At 31.6% G+C, this 22,014-nt stretch overlaps 2 protein-coding genes across 3 annotated transcripts; one reads left to right on the forward strand and one right to left on the reverse strand.

Annotated features, from left to right (window-relative positions):
* Window positions 1-81: 81 nt before the first annotated feature.
* LOC133701543 (IQ domain-containing protein IQM1-like) lies at window positions 82-2,745 on the reverse strand. Its single transcript, XM_062125486.1, has 7 exons — window positions 2,567-2,745; window positions 2,308-2,422; window positions 2,032-2,097; window positions 1,825-1,913; window positions 1,644-1,731; window positions 333-563; window positions 82-216 (listed from the first exon to the last, which is right to left on the reverse strand). Exons 1-7 carry the CDS (start codon window positions 2,743-2,745, stop codon window positions 82-84), a joined length of 903 nt encoding a protein of 300 aa, XP_061981470.1.
* Window positions 2,746-16,233: 13,488 nt separating this feature from the next.
* Window positions 16,234-17,742, forward strand: LOC133700352 (EPIDERMAL PATTERNING FACTOR-like protein 5). Of its 2 annotated transcripts, none has more exons than XM_062123853.1 (3): window positions 16,234-16,733; window positions 17,188-17,255; window positions 17,359-17,742. In XM_062123853.1, exons 1-3 carry the CDS (start codon window positions 16,622-16,624, stop codon window positions 17,608-17,610), a joined length of 432 nt encoding a protein of 143 aa, XP_061979837.1. In that variant the 5' UTR covers window positions 16,234-16,621; the 3' UTR covers window positions 17,611-17,742. The 2 variants fall into 2 exon arrangements, with proteins under 2 accessions (XP_061979837.1, XP_061979836.1); XM_062123852.1 differs by having other exon boundaries at window positions 16,238-16,733; window positions 17,182-17,255.
* Window positions 17,743-22,014: the final 4,272 nt, after the last annotated feature.

Below are 22,014 nucleotides of genomic sequence, written 5' to 3' on the forward strand. Positions count from 1 at the left end.
GTGGAAGGTGGGATGTCGTCGTCTATGGGATACTTCTGCATGCGAAGGCGAATTACGAAGAATTAGATGCATATTTCGTAATTAATTGTTGTTATATGCATGGAGAATGTTTACCTTAACATTTGTTAAGTCTACAAGCTGCTCCTCTAAGAAACTAATAAGCTCCAGGAAATTCTCTTCTGGTGGGCGATAATGACCGCTGTAGGTCCATATAGCCTAATCAAACAAGATGGAGGATTTTATTTTCTTTCATTTTTGCTTGAATATGACAGGGAATGAGGAATATGGAACTCTTATATGTGCATGCAACGTGTATATATGTATGGACATACCTCAAGAAACCCACTACGCGCAACCAATCTGCCAGCAGCAATGGCAGCACCACCAGATAAAAAACTAGAGTGCTGAAATAAGCCTTTCTGCTTCTTCCCTACATACAACTTTCTGGACGCACTAAGAACAAATATCCATTTGCAGCCATCAAAAGTGTCCACAGGTAGCCTACTTTTTTTGTAAATAAGCTTCCCGGCCTCCACAATCACTTCATATTCTTCCCTCTCTTGCTGCAAGAGAATAAATAATCAATTGTGATATATGTAATATATAGTAATTAAACTTGAAACCATATCCAAGTTTATTTGCAATACATGTAATAAGAACAGTGACAATTGTTTAGGTATCCTTTTAGAACTTGTAAATAAATAAATAAATTACTCTTTTTGGGTGGTATCATACATACCTTATGCTTTTCAAGTTTATGATTGGTAATTCTTTTCAAGTTTTTGGGTGGTATCATATTACCATCAAGGCCTATTTGGAAGTACGGTTGCAGTTGTTTTTCAAAGTATTTTTTATTTTAAAATACATCAAAATGATGTTTTTTTTTAAAAAAAATTATTTTTAAGATCAGCGTATCAAAACAATCCAAAATATAAAAACAAAAAAATTTTAACAAAAAAAATAAAATTTTAACAAAAAAAATAAATTTTTGAAAACACGGGTTGACCCGCATTTCCAAACGCTCTATTAGAAAGATGCTTCCAAATATATATTTTTTTTTAAAAAAAGGGGTTAAGTAATGTCAAAAAATCATCTCACGCAAAAAATTAAGATATTAGATATGATTATAAGATATAATTTATATTATTCTCTCGCGCATCCTTTCAAGTAAAAATTATTTGGACTTGAATCTTGCACAAACCCGTACTACCTTGTGTTTAATTTTTATCAAATAGAATGATGGTAATGAAATTCAAACCCGTGAATGTTTGATCAAGAAAGCTCCAATATCATATCAAATAAACATATTACTAAAAATATTAAACTGTTAAATAAAAATTCAAAATATGATTTATATAATTTTATAATAAATATGATCGATTTATTATTAATTACCATATATTTTGGCATATATTTTGGTAATTTAATTTCTTCATGAAATAAAATCATGAACAATTTATAAACTCTAATTAATGCATGGGTCCGTATCTTGCTCGCTTTTTGTTTGAGATTTGAAAAATCGGAATAGAATTTATTTTTTTTTCTTAGAAAGGGAAGGAAGATTAATTTTTTAAAATAAATAAATTTGTTAGTATGAGTACATATGGCGCTAGAGATTAATTAAATACAAAGAGACGCTCTACCTTTCCAAGATATTTAACGCGTTGACACTGTAGTTGGGTCCTGGAACATGCGCCAAGGTTTACTCCTTTCCCATCTCCGATATCCAACCTTAATTAATTCGTTTTCACGAAGAAGTTACTTAGAAATGACACTAAAATAAAATAAAAAAACAAACAAACAATTTCTCTTTTTTTTCCTCACCAATACAAGAAAGGCTGCGAGCTATCACTACGAAACCAGACATTGTAGTAAAAGTGCAAGTTTCTTCCGTAACGATGCCTTGGATCAATCTGTAACACCACAGCAATGTACGTAGTGCAGCTTTTATCATGGATCTATATTTATTTGGAATTAATTAAGTATATATTTAGATAAATGAAATTATATATATAATGTGGACTTAATTACAGCTTCAAGCCACTGTGTCAAATCTAATTTCCGAGCCTTCTTGCTCTTCGACAAACCCTTCCCGACCTGCAGCAACAGCAATAAACAGAGACTGGTCAATGATCTTTCTTAATTTTCGATTAAAGTTTTATTTATTATAATGAAACAAAGCCATCCAGAAGGTAGCTAAACTACTTGCCGTAGCAACCATCTTAAGGACTATATACAGAGTATATTTGTTTTTGAGTTTAAAAAATATTTTTCAAAATTTTTGAAGTTTTGTTCTACAATATATACCTTGGCTGCCCTAGTCCGAGCCCGTGCCCATCGTGAAACAGCGGTTTCTGACTTTTCCGAGTCGAAGAATGATATCGAGCACCGTCGAAGGGCTGCAAACTCTAATGCTTTCCACCTGAGAATAATGAAAATATATATCCGAGTTAAAAATGATTACTATAAATACTTATTATGGTATTGATTGAAATTAACGTATATCGAAAGTACTTGATCTAAAGCAAAGTGACATAGATAATTCTAGCTAGATCGGACTAATTACCATAGCTCTTCCCCAACAACAGCACAACCAGCAAGGTTTCTACGAGTCCGATAAATCTTGTAAGCTTTTTGTAACTTAGTTGCAGCAGCATCAAGCCCCCTAAAATGATCAGCTGAAGAAACTGCGCTACGATCCAGTACCTTGCTGACCAAATCAAAGTTCCTTCCCTTCATAACCATGAACGCTTGGAGATTTAGCTTTGCTGGCTTCTTGATCTTCTTGAATATATAGATATATATTCCTCTGTGACACAATCAGATTAATCAACCACACTGCTGGACAAATCCCTCTTATTGAAGCTTATGGTCCCCAGTATTTCTTAAGGATGATCATCCCATAATCATGAACAAAGTTGTATTGTTAGCGCAAGAAATGATAAAGAAATGCATGCAGAATCTCATAATCGTGAACAAAGTTTTCTAACTATGCAGTAAAGTAATCAACTACGTACCAATATTCCCAAAATATTCTTCTTTAATGTCTGTGTTTTTTCTGATTTGAGACCAAGAACTTCCTCTTATATTTATATATACCGCCGAACTCTTTGTGTGAAACAAGGAAGTTTAACGGCTAGGAAAACGATTTTTTTACGAGTACTAACCTTAGAATACGCAATGGACAAAGACTGCCCAAAAACTAAAACTTTACATACAAATAGAGTACCTTGAGTTGAACTGGGGAAAAAAAATATTGTGAAAACCATTACGTCCTTGAAAGGTTTGAATTTTTCTGACCAAAAAAAAGAAAACGAAAAAGGAAAGGTTTGAATTTTTCTGACCAAAAAAAAAAGAAAAAGAAAAAGGAAAGGTTTGAATTTTAAAGCTAGGGTTCAAATTACTCTTCGAGACTTTAATTATATGCTTACTTTAATTAGTTTTGAAAAATAAAACATTGAAAATTGTTAGAACCTCCTAATTAAACCCAAAAAGACTTAATATATGTTTTCATTAGTCGCCTTAATTCATTCTTTATGTAATTTTCTAAAGAATTAATGATCATTAGGTGTTCAACATTGTTGTCAAAATCGCGAGTTAACTTTTAAAATCTTATGATTTTACGATTCAACATATATCTAAAGCATAGTTATTAAACCCGGCCCGGTGGGTCAACCCGGGACCCGGTCAACTTAGTGGCTGGACCGGTCCGGGTTTAATAAAAGATCGGCTGTGACAACAGCCCGGCCAAACTCGGGCGACCCGACGGGTTGACCCAGGACCCGGGCGATCCGGGTGAACCCGGATGAGACCTAGGTTTTTTTTTTCAAATGTGGGATTTGAAACCCATTGGTATATATACTCTATGCTCCCAAGAAAAAAGTCATGTTTTTTCAATGTGGAATAAAAAAACCTTTTTGTTTAAATACTTCAACTTAAAAGGATAACATGGTATCTTTTCAATGTGGGATTTGAAGCCCTTTCATATATATACTCCATGTTCCTATGAAAAAAGTTATGTTTTTTCGATGTGGGATTTGAAACCCATTAGTATATATACTCTATGTTCCCAAGAAAAAAATCATGTTTTTTCAATGTGGGATAAAAACTTTTTGGTTTAAATACTTCAACCTAAAAGGATAACATAATATCTTTTCAATATAGGATTTGAAGCCCTTTCATATATATACTCTATGTTCTCATGAAAAACGTTATGTTTTTTCAATGTGAGATTTGAAGCCTATTAATATATATACTCTATGTTTCCAAAGAAAAAGTTATGTTTTTTCAATGTGGGATAAAAAACGTTTTTAGTTTAAATACTTTAACTTAAAAGCTTAACATAATATCTTTTTAATGTGGAATAAAAAACTTTTTAAAATATTTTTTTAAACTTCATAATATGTATAATCTATATTTACATGAATTCTTTCATATGAAATATTAAAATTTTAATTTTTTTTAATTTTCCCGGGTTAATCCGGGTTGACCCATGAAACCCGAGACCCGGCCCCTTGGCCGGGTCAACCCCCGGGCCGGGTTTAATAACTATAATCTAAAGTGTTAAATCAGGTTAAAACATGAAATCGGTTAAACTCGGTCAAAATCGGTAAAATCAGACCGATTTTACGAATTTGATTGATTTTGAATTTTAACTTGCAAAAGTTAAAAAATTTACTACCTCGCTGTCCGAGTCCCCTGACACTCCACAACATAGTTCTCACTCCCCAGTCTCCCCTTTCCCCGTTGTCTAAATCTCAAATTTTCAATCTTAGCAGACTAACACTAACATTAGAGGATCTTGGGTATGGGAAAACCTTATACTGTATTTTAGCCTGGGAAGGCATGATCGGAGGATCGAAACCATAGGAAGACAGAGATACATGGTGAGGAATCAAATGAGTAAAATAAGAGATAGAAATACTTACATAGAGGGAAATACTATATTTTAGACTAACCATTTGTTAACTACAAAGAGAGACGACAAAGACTCAGAGAGAACTTAAAATACATGTCTTGCTTTGTGGGATATTTGGACATTATTTCTAGGACTTGTTACTAACATAAAAAAGGTAGAAAGTGAGGTGGCATGAGATTAAATTGATGTCATTTTTTATGTTTTTATTCTCGTTATCACGGGTTTACTATATTGGTCTCTGTTAATTTTTTTTTGAAGTTGGTGTCTTGATGATATACCTTAGAATGTTGTATCATCTCACTAGTTGTCTACAGTGTATTTCAAGACCTATCCTCTAGAAAAAGTTCTGAAACTCTATCAATAAAACATAGTTGTTCAATTTTATTTTTTTTTCTTTTTGTATTTTTAAGTTATTTAAACCATGTATGAATTTTAATTTGAATTGTGTATTTTAAGGTGTTTGGATATTTGTATTGTTTATTTCACTTTTATTTTAATTGTGTTATATTATTATTTACTACTTGACTGAAATTATCAATATATAATTAATTAAAATATTTTTCTTGTGATTTTGTAATTTTACGATCCGAGTTTATATTATATATTTCGTGTTGTGTCAAAAAAACATTTTTGACAACCACAATGTTCAAGATTTATAGGTCAATTCCTTCTAATAAAATTAAGCATAAAATAATGATTTTATTCAAGTTTTAAGTTAAACAAACTTTTAATTAAAATAATGAAATTATTAAAAAATATATATTCAATACTTTAAAGTTTTGGATTCAGATGGTTGGGTAAAATTAAATAAACATTATTAATAAAATTATCATATACAATTAGTGAAAATATTTTTTTCAAGTTTATGTATCTTATGTGTGCGTAAAAGTTGCATTCACTTTATAATAAACATTAAACTAATTACCAAGTACTAAATTCATGGAGTTAAAAAATTATCGGGTGATAAAACATATATATCGGCAATATTTGACTAATGGTTTTTTTTTCGAGTTAATTAGGTTATAAAAAGATTTTAAACATCTTATTAAGTTATTTTTTAAATGAAATATTGTCAATCCACATATTTCCCTCTCATCTATTGTTTTTTTTTGGTAAATATTCCTCTCTTCTTTAAAACTCATGAACTAAAATATGATTAAAATAAATTTTTATATTAAAAATATAAAATTTTCAAACTAAAAGGATAAAATATTAAAATTTAAAATTTCACAATCTAAAATCTTTAAAAAGACGCAAAATGAATAATTCTCAAATTAAAAAAAAAAAAACATGAATTATTGCTAAATATTGTCAAATTTGCTCCCTCCAGTTATGTTTTTGAATGCAATAAAATGAGATTTAATTTTGTATAATCGAACATCAATCAACCTAATGTCATAACATTTAATTTTCACCACTGTCATAAACAAATTATCAAGTCTAAATTTTCATCCTTTTAAGAGTGTATTTATTTTTGTGTTCAAAAAATAATTTTAAAAGTTTTTTTAATTTTTTTTATTTGAATTAATTATTTTGTAATTTTCTATTGTTTTTTTATGAGATGATGTATTTTTTTTTAAAATTTATTTTAAGGAGTTTTACTAATGGATCAATATAGTAGGAGTTGTGTCCCTGTAAAGTTTATGGAGGTATTTGAAAGTATAGTATTGATTGTTTTTTAAAGTATTTTTTGTTTAGAAATGTATTGAAATAATATTTTTAAAAAATTATTTTTGATATTAACACATAAAAATAATCTGAAAATATTAAAAAAAATTAATTTTAAGTAAAGAAAAATAAAAAATTAAATTAAATTATTTGAAAAATATTTAGAAAACGTACCCCTTAATTGACGTTAATTGATGGAATTGATAACTTTGACCAAAGCCCGCTTCAAATATAGGTCCTCAAGTTATTGATAATTTCTCTTTTCATCCACTGTACTTATTGCGGTTTCCAAAGCTGTTCAACAGTCATTTCCAGTCGTCCAGTATACGTTGTCAAGTAAGACACGCAAGGTCAAAAGTATATTTGCTTGTGCCTCCAAACACGTATATTGGATTTGTTAAAAGAATAAATGAATAAATAACAAATCCAATATCACCTAGATAATGACGTGGCTAGCTTAGGTTTATGAAATGGTCAGCCATGCAACATTACTTGTAATTGTCTTGGGTGGGTGAAGTAATGGTTTTTTTAAAGTATTTTTATTTATAATATATGAAAATTATTATTTTTATTATTATTTTTAAAAAATTATTTTAACATCAACATATTAAAATAATTAAAAATTATAAAATAATTAATTTTGAACATAAAAAAATTTAAATTTCCAGGCATTGTTATTTGGAACACAATTCTAAATAGTGCCAAGAAAACTTAATTTATTAATATAATTAAAATGTGTTTGGGAATATATTAGCGATTATAATTTAAAATATTTTTCAATTGAAATGTTTTAAAATAATATTTTTTTATTAAAAAAAATTATTTTAATATATAAAAACATAAGAAAAAAATTATTTTAAATAAAAAAAAATTAAAATTGTTAACATATATACTTCGAGAAGCTTTTGAATCGTTTTCATTTGGACTGTGAGTTGATTTCATCAGAAGTCAAAACAAGGTAAAGGACCGGTGGAAGGACCGGAATGCGATCAAAATAAGGTCTCCTGTCCTTTACGTTGACAAGCCTCTTATAGAAGTAAAACTAGCGTTAATAAAACGAGAACATATAACTAGAAAAGTAAGAAGTACTAACGCAATATTATGAAATTTACTTAAAATATCCTTTACTTTTATAATATTGTGAATAAACCCAAAGGGGGAATTGAAGAAATAGAAGAGAAAAGAGGGGATTTTTCTTCTCATCTCTTGTATCTGTTCTCTTTGCACTTTCTTCATAGCAGCTTTGTGTGGGGATGGATTATCTGCGTGTGGGTTCTGTTCTGGGTGAATGGCAGACGTGGCCTCTCGGCTTTGTTTCTTGCCTTAGCCACTTGCTCAATCGGTCTTGTTTGTGCATTAAATGCACTACCGATCTTATTTGACTTCATCTATGCATTGGGAGAGCTGGGAATCCTTGGTTTGTGCTGCCAGTCACTAGCTCCCCTCTTGGTTATATATGTTCAAATCCCATTGTTGTGGAACTAGATAAGTGGTTTTTCTGGTCATGCTTTGATTATTCTTTTTCCCAGATTGCGCGTGCCACTTCATGCTTGGTCTTGGTCTTTTCATTAATGATTATGTGACGGGTCTTTTGGGCTATGCCTGTACTTTGTTCATGAGCACATTCATTTCTTTCGCATCGAACGTGTATGTGAGACAGTTTTTCATCTTGTGCTTTAGATGGGGTGGTTCTTGAGCATTGTTCTACACTCTTGTAGCAAAATTCAATTGTTTTTTTTATTTTTTACACTCTTGGTTGTTCTTTTGATTCCTTTTGCGTGATGATGGTTGTTTTCATATCCTGTTTTTATTTTTACAATTCTTTCCCCGTGGGGAGGGCGGTTTGCTAGCTGTGGTTTTGTCTTGGGTTTTTCTTTTTAGTTATGCAGGTGGTTTTGAGCGCTTATTCTAATGGCTTTCTTTCCTTATCAGTGTGTGTGGCTTGGCGAGGGAGGAGGTTGTATGTACTGCCATTAGGGTTGTTGGGGGGACTGTACTGAGGTATGTCATCTCCGTTTTTGTTTAGCTATTTTTCCTTTTTTATGCTAGGAAAGCTGTGTAGGTTGTTCAGGTTTTTCGTGGCTTCTGGGTTCTTAACGACCTGCAAAGCTGTGTAGGTTGTTGTTCAGGTTTTTCTTGGCTTCTGGGTTCTTAACGACCTGCAAATGCTAAGAGATCTCATTAGCTTTAAAGGATGCAGAAGCTTTAACATTTACTTAAGGAGTACAATAATGTTATAATAATGAGTTTAATCAGTAGGAGTAATGAGGTTGCTGATAAAAATTGCATGTTCGCTGACCGTAACAAGTAACAAAATGAATAAGAGGAGTTGTAAAAATTATCAATAAGCATTAAAATTATTAATAATTTCTATGTATTTAATGATTTGATTATAAAAGTCTGTGGAACTAAAGAAAAATTAAAATGAACAAGAAATAATTAAATGGTGTTGAAATCAAGTTTAACGGATCTTAAGATTTCTAACTTCGTTGTATCTAATCCTATATAAATTTCTCAATTCAATTAATCCTATCAAATTTTTTTTTATTAGTGTTGATAATCAGGTTTTACTAATTTAATTATTAATCTCTCTTGAGCATTAACGAATTATTTTAATAAGTAAATTTTCTACATCTTTATAAAAATTCTAAACTTGCAAAATTTATTAGGAATGATAAAATCTTTTAAGGATTATACAGGTTGCATAGATATTTTTATCATATTGATTTTTTATAGTATTCGAAACAATAACCGAAACAATTATCACTTTTTCATCTTAAATTGAATCTCAAATCATGTAAATGGTGATCAAGCGTACACATATATTAAGTTTATAATAAAATGCTCAACAAATACTGAATCAATTCAATGAAAGAAATATTCACATAATCATGGTTATACTATATAAAAAATCCCAACTACTCCATAGCTAAATAAAAAAAATAAAAAAACAAACTTTATACTATGCACTAAGGAGTATGAGAAGATAGAGAGTAAGACATCTTGAAGGGGCTGCTGTTCTTGGCCTTTTTCTTTTCATTGTTTTTGTTCTTAAATAGTGCCTCCTCTCTCTCTTGTGGTGTGTTTAGGTTATAAAAAAAACATCTTGGTTGCCTCCTAAAGAGGTTTTTATTGCTGGCTTTATCATTTAAAGGAAAGAAAATCATTTTTCTACTCTGTCACATAGTCTGACTTTATTCTCTTTCCTTATATTATGGGTCAATTTTAGAACAGAAAACATGTGAACTGAGACTTCTCTATTTCTAAAACAATTATAGAAAATCAAAGTTTTTTTCCAACAAAACTGGTCTTGCAATTTTTGAACATCTAAAACCCAAGATATGGGCCAATAACCGAGACAGGATCTAGATCGCAGGGATTTCGGGTTCAGACTCCCCTAATAATTTTTCTCAAGGCTTTAAGTTGTAGATGAGCAGTACAGCAGCCACGCTTGCTTGCAGCAAAGTTCTTCACCCAGTTCGTGAACTTGGTTTCTCCTCTGTGAACACGGCTCACTCAAACTATCCATTCCCTAGCAAGAACTCTGTTATGATCAGCGTTGTTGAATGCAGAACTGAATAGAAAAGTCGATCTAGTGTGCTGCTATATATTTACATTTGATCTTGGCTCCGACAAGTTCATCTGATGTAATATTCTAGTAAACAAAGTGTCTTTATTCATTGCTTAGCCTATAATCTGAAGAATGTTTTCGTGTCAGCTTTAAAAAGAGAGTAAAATATGCTTTGTGTTAATTTCCACATACAACGTAAAGAAATCTAGCTAGTCACTTTCTTCATCAAGTTGTTTTTTTTTATTATTATTTAGTTATTCTCGTACCCTTTTAAAAGATAAAAGATTTATAACTATTCTTTTCAATAAATATATTTTTTAAAAATCAAATTTATATTTATTAAGCTGTTATTTGATATGGGACAAGCATCGACAAGTTCAAGTCGAAGATAAAAGATGAATGAGTTAAATAAATATTCTAATAGAAACTGATAATTTTTAATTTAATTTCTTTATTTTCAAATTCCTTTCTTAATTAAGTTTTATAATTTCATATACTTTAGATTTCATTACTAAGTTAATTTTAGCTATTATTTAAGTAGTTTATATGCTATTTTATAGAAAAGGTTATTCACAATTATTATTACTATTGATATTCAGAATTTATCAAATTAAAAGTATTTCTAAAGTTTAGTTATAATTTTTAAAACTTCAAGTTTTTTATATTTATTTCTTTCTTTATACGTTGTATTAATGTCTTAGCTGTGCCTTTTTGACTTCCAAATATAGTACATTCACTAGTCACTTTCCTCGCGCTTGCTGCAACTTGGATCCAAATTTTGATTTTTAATATAAAAAAGAATCTGCAAGTATTGTTAATATTTTTTTTCAATATTATAAACAAATATAACTGCAAATTAAAATTTTAATGGATGTATTTAATAAAATAAATTTAAAATTATATTGTTAAAAAGGTTATTAATGCCGAATAAAACTAAATCAAAAAATTAATAGATAAATTCAAATTAAGATATCTGATTTTATACTACAAGCACAAGGAGTTATTCAATTATATGAAAATAAATTTGTTTTTTATAAGAAAAATAATAATTTAAATCTTATTAAAAAAAATCAAGTATAATCCATCAATTTCTTAATGATTTTTTTTAACAAAAAAAAAGTATAGCTTTTTAAGCTATATTGTTTATTCAATAAAACTTAAAAGGCAATTAATATAAATATAAAATTGAATGATATGAAATAAAAATAATATTTTCTTAAAAAATATATTGCATATGATATATCAAGAACTTTAAAATATAAGTTTGATAATTTATATGATGATTTGATTGAGATTGATAATACAATTAAAAAATAACTAAAAGTTAAACTTAAAAGAAACGAAAATTCTCGTATGATTTTAGTGATTTTTGTTATGATAATATAACAACTAATTTATTTGAGATTTTTAATAATATATCGAAAAGTGTTTATAATAGTTATAATGTGGATGATTTTTTTTAGGTCTAATAAATATTTTATTAAACAAAAAGCTGAAGTTGAAGAATTTCTAAGAAGTCTTCGGTTGTCTTAATTAAATTAGTTGCCGATGTGACAATATTTATAACATATGTGGCATGAAATGGTTAAGACAAGTGTTCAAAGAGAATTGCATGAAATGGTTGACATTGATGATGAAAGTTGTAGTTGTGGTAAATGGAAACTGTATCATCAACAAAGTTCATACCTCATTACTGCACTTTGTGGAATGTGACCACATGCAATTTGTTGATCCTTTCTTCTTCACCTAGTCGTACAAAAATACATATACATCTTGTTATAACTCAGAACTTGACCCCTAAATCCAAAATTTTTTTCCAATGATCCAAAAAAAAGTAAAACAATTAAAAACAAATGTATTTTCAATGCATTTTGGTTATTTGCACGTCAATTTTGTGATTTTTAACTACTTTTCTCTTGTTAATGTCTTCTTGAAGAAATCAAAAAATTAAAATTTTTTTTTTTTGATATATTTGCATTCATTTTGCAATTTTCAATATCTTTTTGAAAATCAAATTAAAAAATAAGCTTGTGATGTATTTTATCCATTTACATATCCATTTTGTAATTATTGATTACTTTTTTTATCGAATTGATGTTAGCGTTGTTTTACAAAAAACTAAAAAAATAAGTAAAATAGATAAGGAACTAAAGTATAAAACAAGAAAAAGATGGGTCAAAGTGAAATCGAGTTAGTTGGGGATCGAGTAACTAAAAAGAAGACAACAACATTTGTGGTCCGTAAATAGACAAGGGAATTGTAGAGAAAAGAAAGGGCCACCAAAATAAAATTATCAATCATCTCTTGCACCAAAATTCTATAAAAAAAATATTATTCATCACTGTTATTAAACCTGGACCGGCCCGACAGGTCGAACCTGAACCAGCCCGGCAGGTCGACCCTGGACTCGGTGGCTGGACTGGTTCGGGTAAGACAAAAGACCAGTTAGAGCAAAAATACGGCAAAACCCGGCGAGATGACTCATGACCCGAGTGAACCCAAGTGAGACCCGATGTTTTTTTTAAAAAAAAATTGGTTTTTCTCCCATACCTCTTTTTTTATATTTTTTAAGTTGGTTATTAAAACTTTTTAAAGTTCACTATATAAATACTAGAAAATTATTTTATTTTTTTAATGTGAGATTTGAAATCCTTTAGTATATATACTCTATGTTCCTAAGAAAAAAAAAATTTATTCAATGTGGAATTTGAAGCCTTTTTGTATATATACTCTATGTTCACAAGAAAAAAGTTAAGTTTTTTCAATGTGGTATAAAAAAAATTTTGGTTTAAATACTTCAATCAAAATGATAATTTTGGTTTAAATATCTTTTCAATATAGTTCACAGGAAAAAATTTATTTTTTCAATGTGAGATTTGAAGTCTTTTAATATATATACTTTATATTCACAAGAAAAATATTATGTTTTTTCAATGTGTGATAAAAAAAAATTGGTTTAAATATTTCAACTTAAAAGGATAACATAGTATCTTTTCAATGTGGAATAAATTTTTTTAAAAAATATTCTTTTAAACTTTATTATTTATAACATTTATAACCTATATTCACATGGATTATTTCTTAATTTTTTTATATGAAATATTAAAACTTTAAATATTTTTTTTTAATTTTTTCGGGTTGATCCATGAAACCCAGAACACAGCCTCTTAGCAGGGTCAACCCTTAGGTCGAATTTTATAACTATGCTATTCATCATCTTTTCCACTAAAAGCCTTACCACCATAAATTTTCATGAGAGAATATAGGCTGAAATATAAAGAAATAAATCCTAGAAGAACACTATTCATTTTTTCATACCTTTCTCCCATTAAAACCCTAACCTTGTCTTTCTCTTTAAAGTTAAAATGATTCCAGCCACAAAAATGATCAAGTTTAGTACCTCAATGTTTCACTTAACTAGGGGAGTTGGATGATGTTGTTTATTGACATTCAAATTGGTCGCAACAATAGATTAATACTTGAAAGGATTTTGGGTCTTAGGTTGATTTTTTTATTTTTCATTGATTTTTAGCAACTTTCTTTAAGAGAACAAATAGATTTATTAAGTTGTGTATTTTATTTTTCCATGTGTTTTAAGTAAAAAGATTTGTTAGAAATGAGTTATTTGGTTCATAAGATCCATTGGAGAGTTTATGCCCAAATTTTTGCTATTGGGGCTGTGAGAAACTAGGCAAGTGAATGAAACATTGTTTTCCTTAACAAACAACGCATTGTCCATGTTATTTTTTGTTCAAAATAAAATAAAATAAAAGACGATCGACATGTCATCCACCCTTTTATTATTATTATTGTTGTTGTTGTTGTTGTTGAAATACAATTAAGTCAGTGAACTTTTGATTTTTATTCTTCAACATGTCATTCACTCCTTTTAAAAGGAAAAACATTATGGTCCAAATGAGTGGACATGGCGGAGGCCCACATGACTGGGCCACTCAAGGCTGCATCAACAGGCCACGTGGGCCATGTGGGTTCAGGCCGAAGCCCAAGTGTTGGGCGAACACCTAGAATCTCTTTGGGCCTAGGTAGTGTTCCCGGGTCTGAACCCACAAGGCGTTCCTGGTCCCCTTTAGTTCATGTCTTCTATTTTTAGCCTAATAACATGACCTGATGTTCTTAGAACCAATGAGTATCTTAAGTCAATCTGCTTCTTCCCTCATTCATGTACGTGTAAGAGATATTCTCTCTCATTAATATATGTGTAAAAGATATTTGTTTCTCATAAATATTATTATGATATAATTATCTCCAGCCTCTCAACTCAAGGAAAAACAAGATTTAAGAACTATAAATACTTCTCAAGTCATCCAGGTAAGAGGTTGAAGTTTCTACATTTAAAAAATATAAATTCAATACAAGAACAATCATATTTGTAGAATTTAATGCTTTCTAGTATATTTATTATTATTTTTCTCTATAAAATTATTGTTTTTATCATCAGAAAATTCTCAAATCCCTCGAATGAGGATTTTTTGCGGTATTAAAAGGTATTAATCAAAATAATTTCATCTGCATTGAAAAAAAGTTGTTTCAATGGTCAATTGATCAACCCATAATATAACCATAAAATAAATAAATTCTACAAGCACATTTGAAATGAAAACTTCATCACAATCAAGAATTGCTTTTCGATGGAAAAACAGATGCAATTTATTTGAATATTTACTATATATATTTTTGAATGGGCAATGCTGAAAAAAATAGGTCCTATATTTTATAGCTTCTTTTTTAATAGCTTCATTGACAACAATCAGTCCCTTGTATGACAACTCTCATATTTCCAACAACGAAAGTGTATTTGTTAGTCTCCTTCGTACAGAGATGAAGCTTACTTTCATTGAATTTGTAGTCTTCGGTACCTCAAAGTTGTCTTGTTTTTGGTTGAATTCCATAATTAACGCAATATGTCCGAGGAAATATAATATAATGATGCTGCTTACTTTTCTAGTTGAAAAACTCAAATTTTGACATGATATAAGTTGAATTTCGGTATGAAAACAGAGAGTTGTTCGAGGGGGAGAGAGGCAGAAATGCCTATGAGGATGTCTCTCATAAGTCTTTCTTTTCAATATGCAGGTGGGAAGAGAGGGCTCTGGCAATGCTTCCTTGAGTTATCAAATCACTCTAATCAACACGGCTTTCAATTTTCCCATTTATCATCGCTTCATGGCAGCTCGACTTCACATTTTTCAGTCCACGAAAGCTCCTCAAATAGGAACCTCTTCTCTCTAAAAGACACTTGCCAAATCAGTGGCTACACCGTCGCCTACCTCCACCTCCTCCTACAGACTCAACAGCTGGGGAGTTAAGAGAGCAGGTGGACAAGGAAAGCTGTAGAATGGGTGCCATGGAATCTACTATTCATTGAATGCTCCTATCTGGAGGAAGCAGCAGCGAGGGAAAAGGGACAGCAAAAGCTCTTAATGGCGACCATGGCTGGATCTCCAGATGGATGGCCAAGATTGAGTGTCCCCCCTCCACCAACCTGTGAAAGGTTGACCCTAGTACGCCATTATTTAACTCATTAATGGTTTCCTGCAGACTGTGGTGCCCTTTTTCTTTCCTGCGTTATGGTGGACATTTATTTTCCTTATCTTTCTTTTATGGGATTACAACTGAAAGGGCTCTGCAGTCTAGGCTTAGCTCAGATCCTCTTTTGTACATCAGAGATTTATTGGGTGCCTCGCAGATTTTCCAGATGCCTCAGGAAAGGGAGCTGTTATCTTGCGCAAAAGGACCTCCTCACAAAAAAGTACTGCTCCATTTTAAACAGATTTGAGAGAGAAAGAAGTATAAGATGTTTGTTCGAAAGTTTTTTTTAATTATTATTTTTTAAAATTTTATTGTGTTTATCTACAATTAAAAAAGATAATTAATGAAAAATATTTTAGAGTGAAAAAAATTTAACTTAGTTTATTATAAATAATTTAAAAATCTTATTATTCAATGATTATATTAAATTTAATTTAAAATATTTTGATTGTCATAAAAACCACTAAAAAAAATAAAAAATTCCGGTGTCTAGTTGCCTTGTATTGAAAGGCAAGGAAATCAAGGGGGGAGGAGGAGGAGAGACAGAGAAAACAGATTAATGATAAGGTTTTTCCAAGTGAGTTGTCAAGTGAAGTGGAAACTCAGAGTCACAGGTGTAGACTTTCACTATTTGACAAAAACCAGAATCACTTGCTTGTGAAGCAATATCTCCAAGCTGTACCAAACTAACCAAGTACCAATGCAAGATAAGAGACTCCACCAGGAGAAACCCAAGAAATTCTGGAGGCTTGGCTTTTGGGAAATGCGAGTAGTGAGTTTGTTCCTTTAAATAATCCCCACCATACACCTGATTTCTCCCAGAGTACTACTGTGTGGCTGATCCAGAAACTCCTTCTCTTCTCCTGCTCCCGCGCACTCGCTACAATCAAGTCGCCATCATCATCACAGCTTCTATGGAGGCAAGTTCTATTTGCTGTTTAGTGCTAGCACTGCAGATAGTGAGTTTGGTTTCTGCAGCAAGCAGGCCTTTTGCACCTAATAGCGGTGTTGCTGTCAACCAAGCAGGTATAAGTTGCCTGACCGATGATCCCTTTGAAACTAAAAGAGTTCTCTTTCTTACAATTGTGATTGTGTCCTCTGATTTTGTCTCCCTGGCTGTATATCCTATATACTAAAACACGCCCTTGGCTTCATGCGACTCATCTGGGTGGTGGTTCATCTTTTCAAGTGTTCTCTTTTGACTTACAAGGGGCTAAACTAGGAATACAACATACCCACTCGATCTAAACACACAATTTCTCTTTTCCATAAGGAGTTAAAAGATTGTTGTTTCTCGTGATTCTTGACTCTTGACTGCTTTTTTAAATTTATTTTGAACTTGTATCACCATTTTCTCAGAACCTCTCTCTCCCATCCTGTTTAAGCCTCTTTCTCTTGCTCTCTCTCTATGCAAAATCTATGGTTTGAGTAGTTGATGTTGTAAGTACTAACTTTAATTAAATGCTATGGTCAGTCACAGGACACAGCCTTCAATCTTTACAAGTTCCACTGGACTCGAACTTTGACCCCCAATCAGGTTCCGAAAAAGTACGTATGATCGATCCCTGTCTCGTTTTCTTTTGTGTTTAAACAAGTTATTATGACCAATTGAACAAGATGATAAAAGGATAGATCGATTTGAATCTTGAAGGGCATTAAAACCAAAGATGGGGTGGCGGGTGGGATGATAATCGAGGCAGCAGCAGGTTATGCTAAAGGCATTACTAAAATCGGGTCCACCCCACCAAGTTGTGAGCACAAGTGCCATGGCTGCACTCCTTGTGAAGCAATTCAAGTGCCAGCCATCAGCAAAACCGGCACCCACCATTTAAGTGTAAACTATGCAAATTACGAGCCTGAAGGTTGGAAATGTAAATGTGGACCTTCCTTCTATAGCCCTTGAACTCCAGAGACATGCAGTTTGATTGACTCATTTCTGCTTATGTTCGAGATAATGATCACCTTATTTCTGTACATATTTTTCGTTTTCATATTAGTTCAAGTGATCTTTATGTGAATTTTAACGTTTTGCCAATTTTTTCAAGGACAAAGAAAGATATGCAATACATGTGTTGTCTATCTAAATACAGAACTAGATTGACCTTTCTTCTTACTGTTCCTTTTCCACAAATCGGATTGCGTGGACTACAATCATCTTGATTATTCATTGAATGACAAATCAATAGAAACAGCACCATAAAGATATTTTCAATAACAAGATTAAAGAAAAGAAATATAATTCCATGTTTGTTCCTGTCTAAAAGTACACACTTCAAGTAGCAAACAATTCAGATCATAGGGGCTATATACTCTGTAGTTTAATCTGATGATTTGCTTGTCTGGGGAACACGTAGCCATATGAAAGCAATCTTGCAACCAAATACAGTTGGAGTCCGGAAATAATCACAGTCAATCAGAAGGATAGAGGGTTACAAATCCTTAATCATATGCTATACGGCAACTTGCAAGCAGCTATGAGCAAAATACTTGTTATCTGACAACCCAGTGCGATCTTTGTTGTAAAATCTTCAGTTCACCAACGCCACTATGGGACAATGGTTAAAACAGCAATTGGGATAGCAGGGGTTGGCCATCCAACTCTTGCTATATCAACTAGAGAAGAAAAGTTCATCACTTCAAGCAGTAAATGCTCATAATCGAGGCCTCTATTGGGTTTGGATATGTAGCCAAGACTTCATTACGTCGCATGCTGTAAATCCAATAGATAGAGAAGGAACAGCCTGCAGCGTTATTGTTCATTGGAAGAATATGGAATACAATACAACGTAACTCAGTTTTTCTGTATTTCTTTTTCAGAAGTGTTACATGCTCTATATATCACCATAAACAAAGTTCTGCATATTCTAGCAAGCTGTTGAGATATCACTAAAATTAATGCAGGATGACTCATTTGGTGTCAAATTAAGGGCAGAAGATTTTTAGGAGTGGCAAGGGAGTTTCATGGAGTTACCTTCATATAATTTATACTCAAACCAGCATACAATTGTCTCCTTCCTTGATTTCGGAGAATGGAAGTATGCCCCCGTCTTGTGCTGCTGTACCTTGCCTCACCCTGTCGTAGATAATCAGCCTGGTAAAACCATGAACACAAAGAACTTGTCACCAAGTAAAGCATCATAATTAAGACAATAGAAGGAAATATATACGAGGAACCAAGGTCTACATTGGGCTTTTCTGAATATCGAAAGCTTACAGCTATATGATGATTATAGAATCAACCTTCTATGATATTCTTATATAGAAACCAAATTTATTGATTAATAAGAAGATAATGACTCTAAAGAGGCAGAAACTAAACTTGGTAGACTTAGAACCTTACCTGCTTTTGTCTCCTAACTAAACTTGGTGGGGTTACAGAAACCATATGACATATAACCAAGAAAAACATGTCACACTAGCAGGCAAGGACAAACTTAGAGCCTTACCTGCTTTGTCTTCTAACTACTTCCAATGGATATGTGCAGGTCGATCCAAATAACCCAGCCAAAGCTCCAAATGCAAGATAAAGTCCTAGGGAGTCTTGGTATTCTTCAGGAACTAAAGGAAAGAAGAAAAGAATGAGAGTAGAGGAACAAAGGATAGCTATCTTAAATGACCAATTCCAGGTTGCTCCGTATGTTTTGTATATGTTAGTAACACCGTCATAGTTGTCCAGGGTTACCTTGATAGAAATGTAATCCCCGGGTATATGTGTATGCACACTCGTCTTAACAGGGGAGAATCTTGATTTTGACAAGGGTGCAGACATCTTCATTTATATACTCTCCTGGAGGCTGCTTTCCACTCCTATGTCTACAGAGTTTTAGGAATAGAGTTTTAGGAGTTCGATGTTTCTGGCATGAAACGACATAATCGATGGCTGATCTCCATCCCGCGATGTTTAGTTGGGTGTCGTGCATGAGCCTCATGACAAAGAAAATGCTCTCTAGAAAGGCTTAGTGACCATTAAGACTGAAAACCCCCCAACATTTCATTATGCCCAAACTTCTCTGAATAATGCCATTGTCTACTGGTACTGGGTGTAGCCTGTAGTTGTAGAGGTGTAAAGGAGGATGTTGTCGAGGGTGGAAAAATCTAATTTGATCCTTGTGTTGCCAGCACAGCCTAGGTAAGAAGTTGCAATTGGTTGATGAGCTATTAAAAATTTGATTGGGCAGAAGTGTTTGCTATGACATGAAGGTCTATCACATGTTTTATTCTAGAAATGTTTGATTATTTGCTATTTATGATAATTAAGGATGTTAAAAATTAGTTCAAAGAGAATAGTTGATGATTTTTTTATCAGGTTCCCACAAACGACGCTAATTAATAATGTTCTAAAATCCAACATGATCATAAATAGGTTTTTTGAGTGTTTGGATATTGGATAATCACACGTTCATGTCAATATTCTCTCCTCTAGAGTTCACGAAGTTGATGATTGGTAGTAGAACACGTAACACTTATAAAACAATCCATTTTGGTGAAGTTTAAGGACCCTTTAACAATAAAATCATTGGCTTTTAATAAAGAATTGCTATGAATAAGAGAATAAGTTTTAAATTTTAAGAACAAGAGTGTTTGTTCTTGTTTGTGTATAGTAAATTCTCTAAGAATAAGAATATGAATACATAAATAATAGAAAAACGGAATCCTTTATCTGGATGGTTTAAGAAGTATATATAACCCCCGAACCTTGCAATGTTACTTGAATGGAGGGGTTGCAGTGTCATTTATCTTTATAACATTAATATGAGGGGTGTGTGTGTGTATTTCCTTCTACAATATTAATAAAAGATAAATATTCTTTATTTAATATTAATATTTATGGAAATATGGTAGATCTTTAAAAGACTTTTATACATCTAGTTGTGCAGGGAAATGATTATTATTGACTTTTAACATTTTATATTAAAAGTCATAAAAATAACAAAACAAAATCTTGTGACCCAACACGAGGCCTATAATGATCGTCAATTTCATACTTGAAGTTGGAATAATATCAAGTCCAAGGTGATGAGTCTGACAGTTTGTTAAACTCATTTCTACTTTGAGTTCAACACGTAACTGAATCCAATGATGTTAGGTCTAACAACTCGTCAGACTCATATGTACTTGAATTCGGCATGTAGCTGAATCCAATAATGTTGGGTTTGCCAACTTGCCAGATCCACATGTACTTGGATTCGGCACGTAGCTGAATCCAAAGGTGTTAGGTCTGGCAGCTCGTCAGACCCTCATATACTTGAGCTCAACACATAGCTAAACTCAAGGATGTTAAGTCTAGAAACTCGTTAGACCCATATGCACTTGAGTTCAACATATTGTTAATCTCAAGAATATTGAATCTAGCAGCTCATTAGACTCACCATGAAGATAAACCCAAAAAAACATTAGACTTGGAAGCAAGTAAAACTCATATTATCGGCATTTAACATTCTGTCCAACTTAGATATGCTGGGTTATTACAGTGACTTTGACCATCAAGAATAGTGATAACCCAGCATACATATAAAAGAGAAAGGAGTGCTACGAGATCACAGGCAATGATCCCTCAAGAACAACTCGAATCAAAGCTGAGATAGGGCTGATATATAACATGTGCATGATGGTTATTCCAACTCTGGTGAAGAAATATGTACATACGTATAAAAGAAGAAAGAGTGCAAGAATGTTGCGTGAAGATTTACTCTGCAATGGCACCATGGCACCACCTGCTTGCTGCACCACCAGCGATTACCTCCTTGATACTTAATTTCCAAGACCCATCTAAGAATTACTGGTGTCAGATTAATAAAATATATTTTTAAGGGGCTTTATAAAAAAAATAAAAGATAAATAATTTGATAAATTTATATAAAAATAATAATAGCAAAGTTACAAAATAGATATTTTATTCTCATCAAATAATATTAATAAATGATTTTAAAAACATATTCCATACTTTAAACCATATATAATTATTCATAAAATAATTTTTAATACTACCAGATCTTTAATTTTATTTGAAAAACATAGCATAATTATATAATTTTTTAAATTTTATTTTAATAATTTTATTTAAAAATAAAAAAACAAAAAAATCATGAAAAAAAAACAAGCATACATGGGCAATAACAAGCCAATATGCCTAAGTCTTAGAAGAACATGGAAAGAAAGGCCAGTAGATTCAAATTAAAGTCCTTGAATGTTTTTTTTTTTTTTTTAGAGTAGTCCACTCAAGGTTATTTTTAAAATAGAATAGTCTTTATACACGTGTCATCTACTAAATTTAAATTCAATTATTTTCAGTAATTTAAAAATAATG

The sequence above is a fragment of the Populus nigra genome, chromosome 8 (assembly GCF_951802175.1).
Source record: "Populus nigra chromosome 8, ddPopNigr1.1, whole genome shotgun sequence".
Classification (NCBI taxonomy): domain Eukaryota; kingdom Viridiplantae; phylum Streptophyta; class Magnoliopsida; order Malpighiales; family Salicaceae; genus Populus; species Populus nigra.

Bases quoted from the DNA above. Each gene is read 5' to 3' on its own strand.
- LOC133701543 (XM_062125486.1), bottom strand. From the start codon at position 2,745: ATGGTTATGAAGGGAAGGAACTTTGATTTGGTCAGCAAGGTACTGGAT. The intron at 2,423-2,566 runs GTAATTAGTCCG...CATTATTCTCAG, and splicing joins GTTGTTGGGGAAGAGCTATG to GTGGAAAGCATTAGAGTTTG. The intron at 2,098-2,307 runs GTATATATTGTA...CTGTTGCTGCAG, and splicing joins CTCGGACTAGGGCAGCCAAG to GTCGGGAAGGGTTTGTCGAA.
- LOC133700352 (XM_062123852.1), top strand. From the start codon at position 16,622: ATGGAGGCAAGTTCTATTTGCTGTTTAGTGCTAGCACTGCAGATAGTG. The intron at 16,734-17,181 runs GTATAAGTTGCC...TGCTATGGTCAG, and splicing joins TGTTGCTGTCAACCAAGCAG to TCACAGGACACAGCCTTCAA. The intron at 17,256-17,358 runs GTACGTATGATC...TGAATCTTGAAG, and splicing joins CCCAATCAGGTTCCGAAAAA to GGCATTAAAACCAAAGATGG.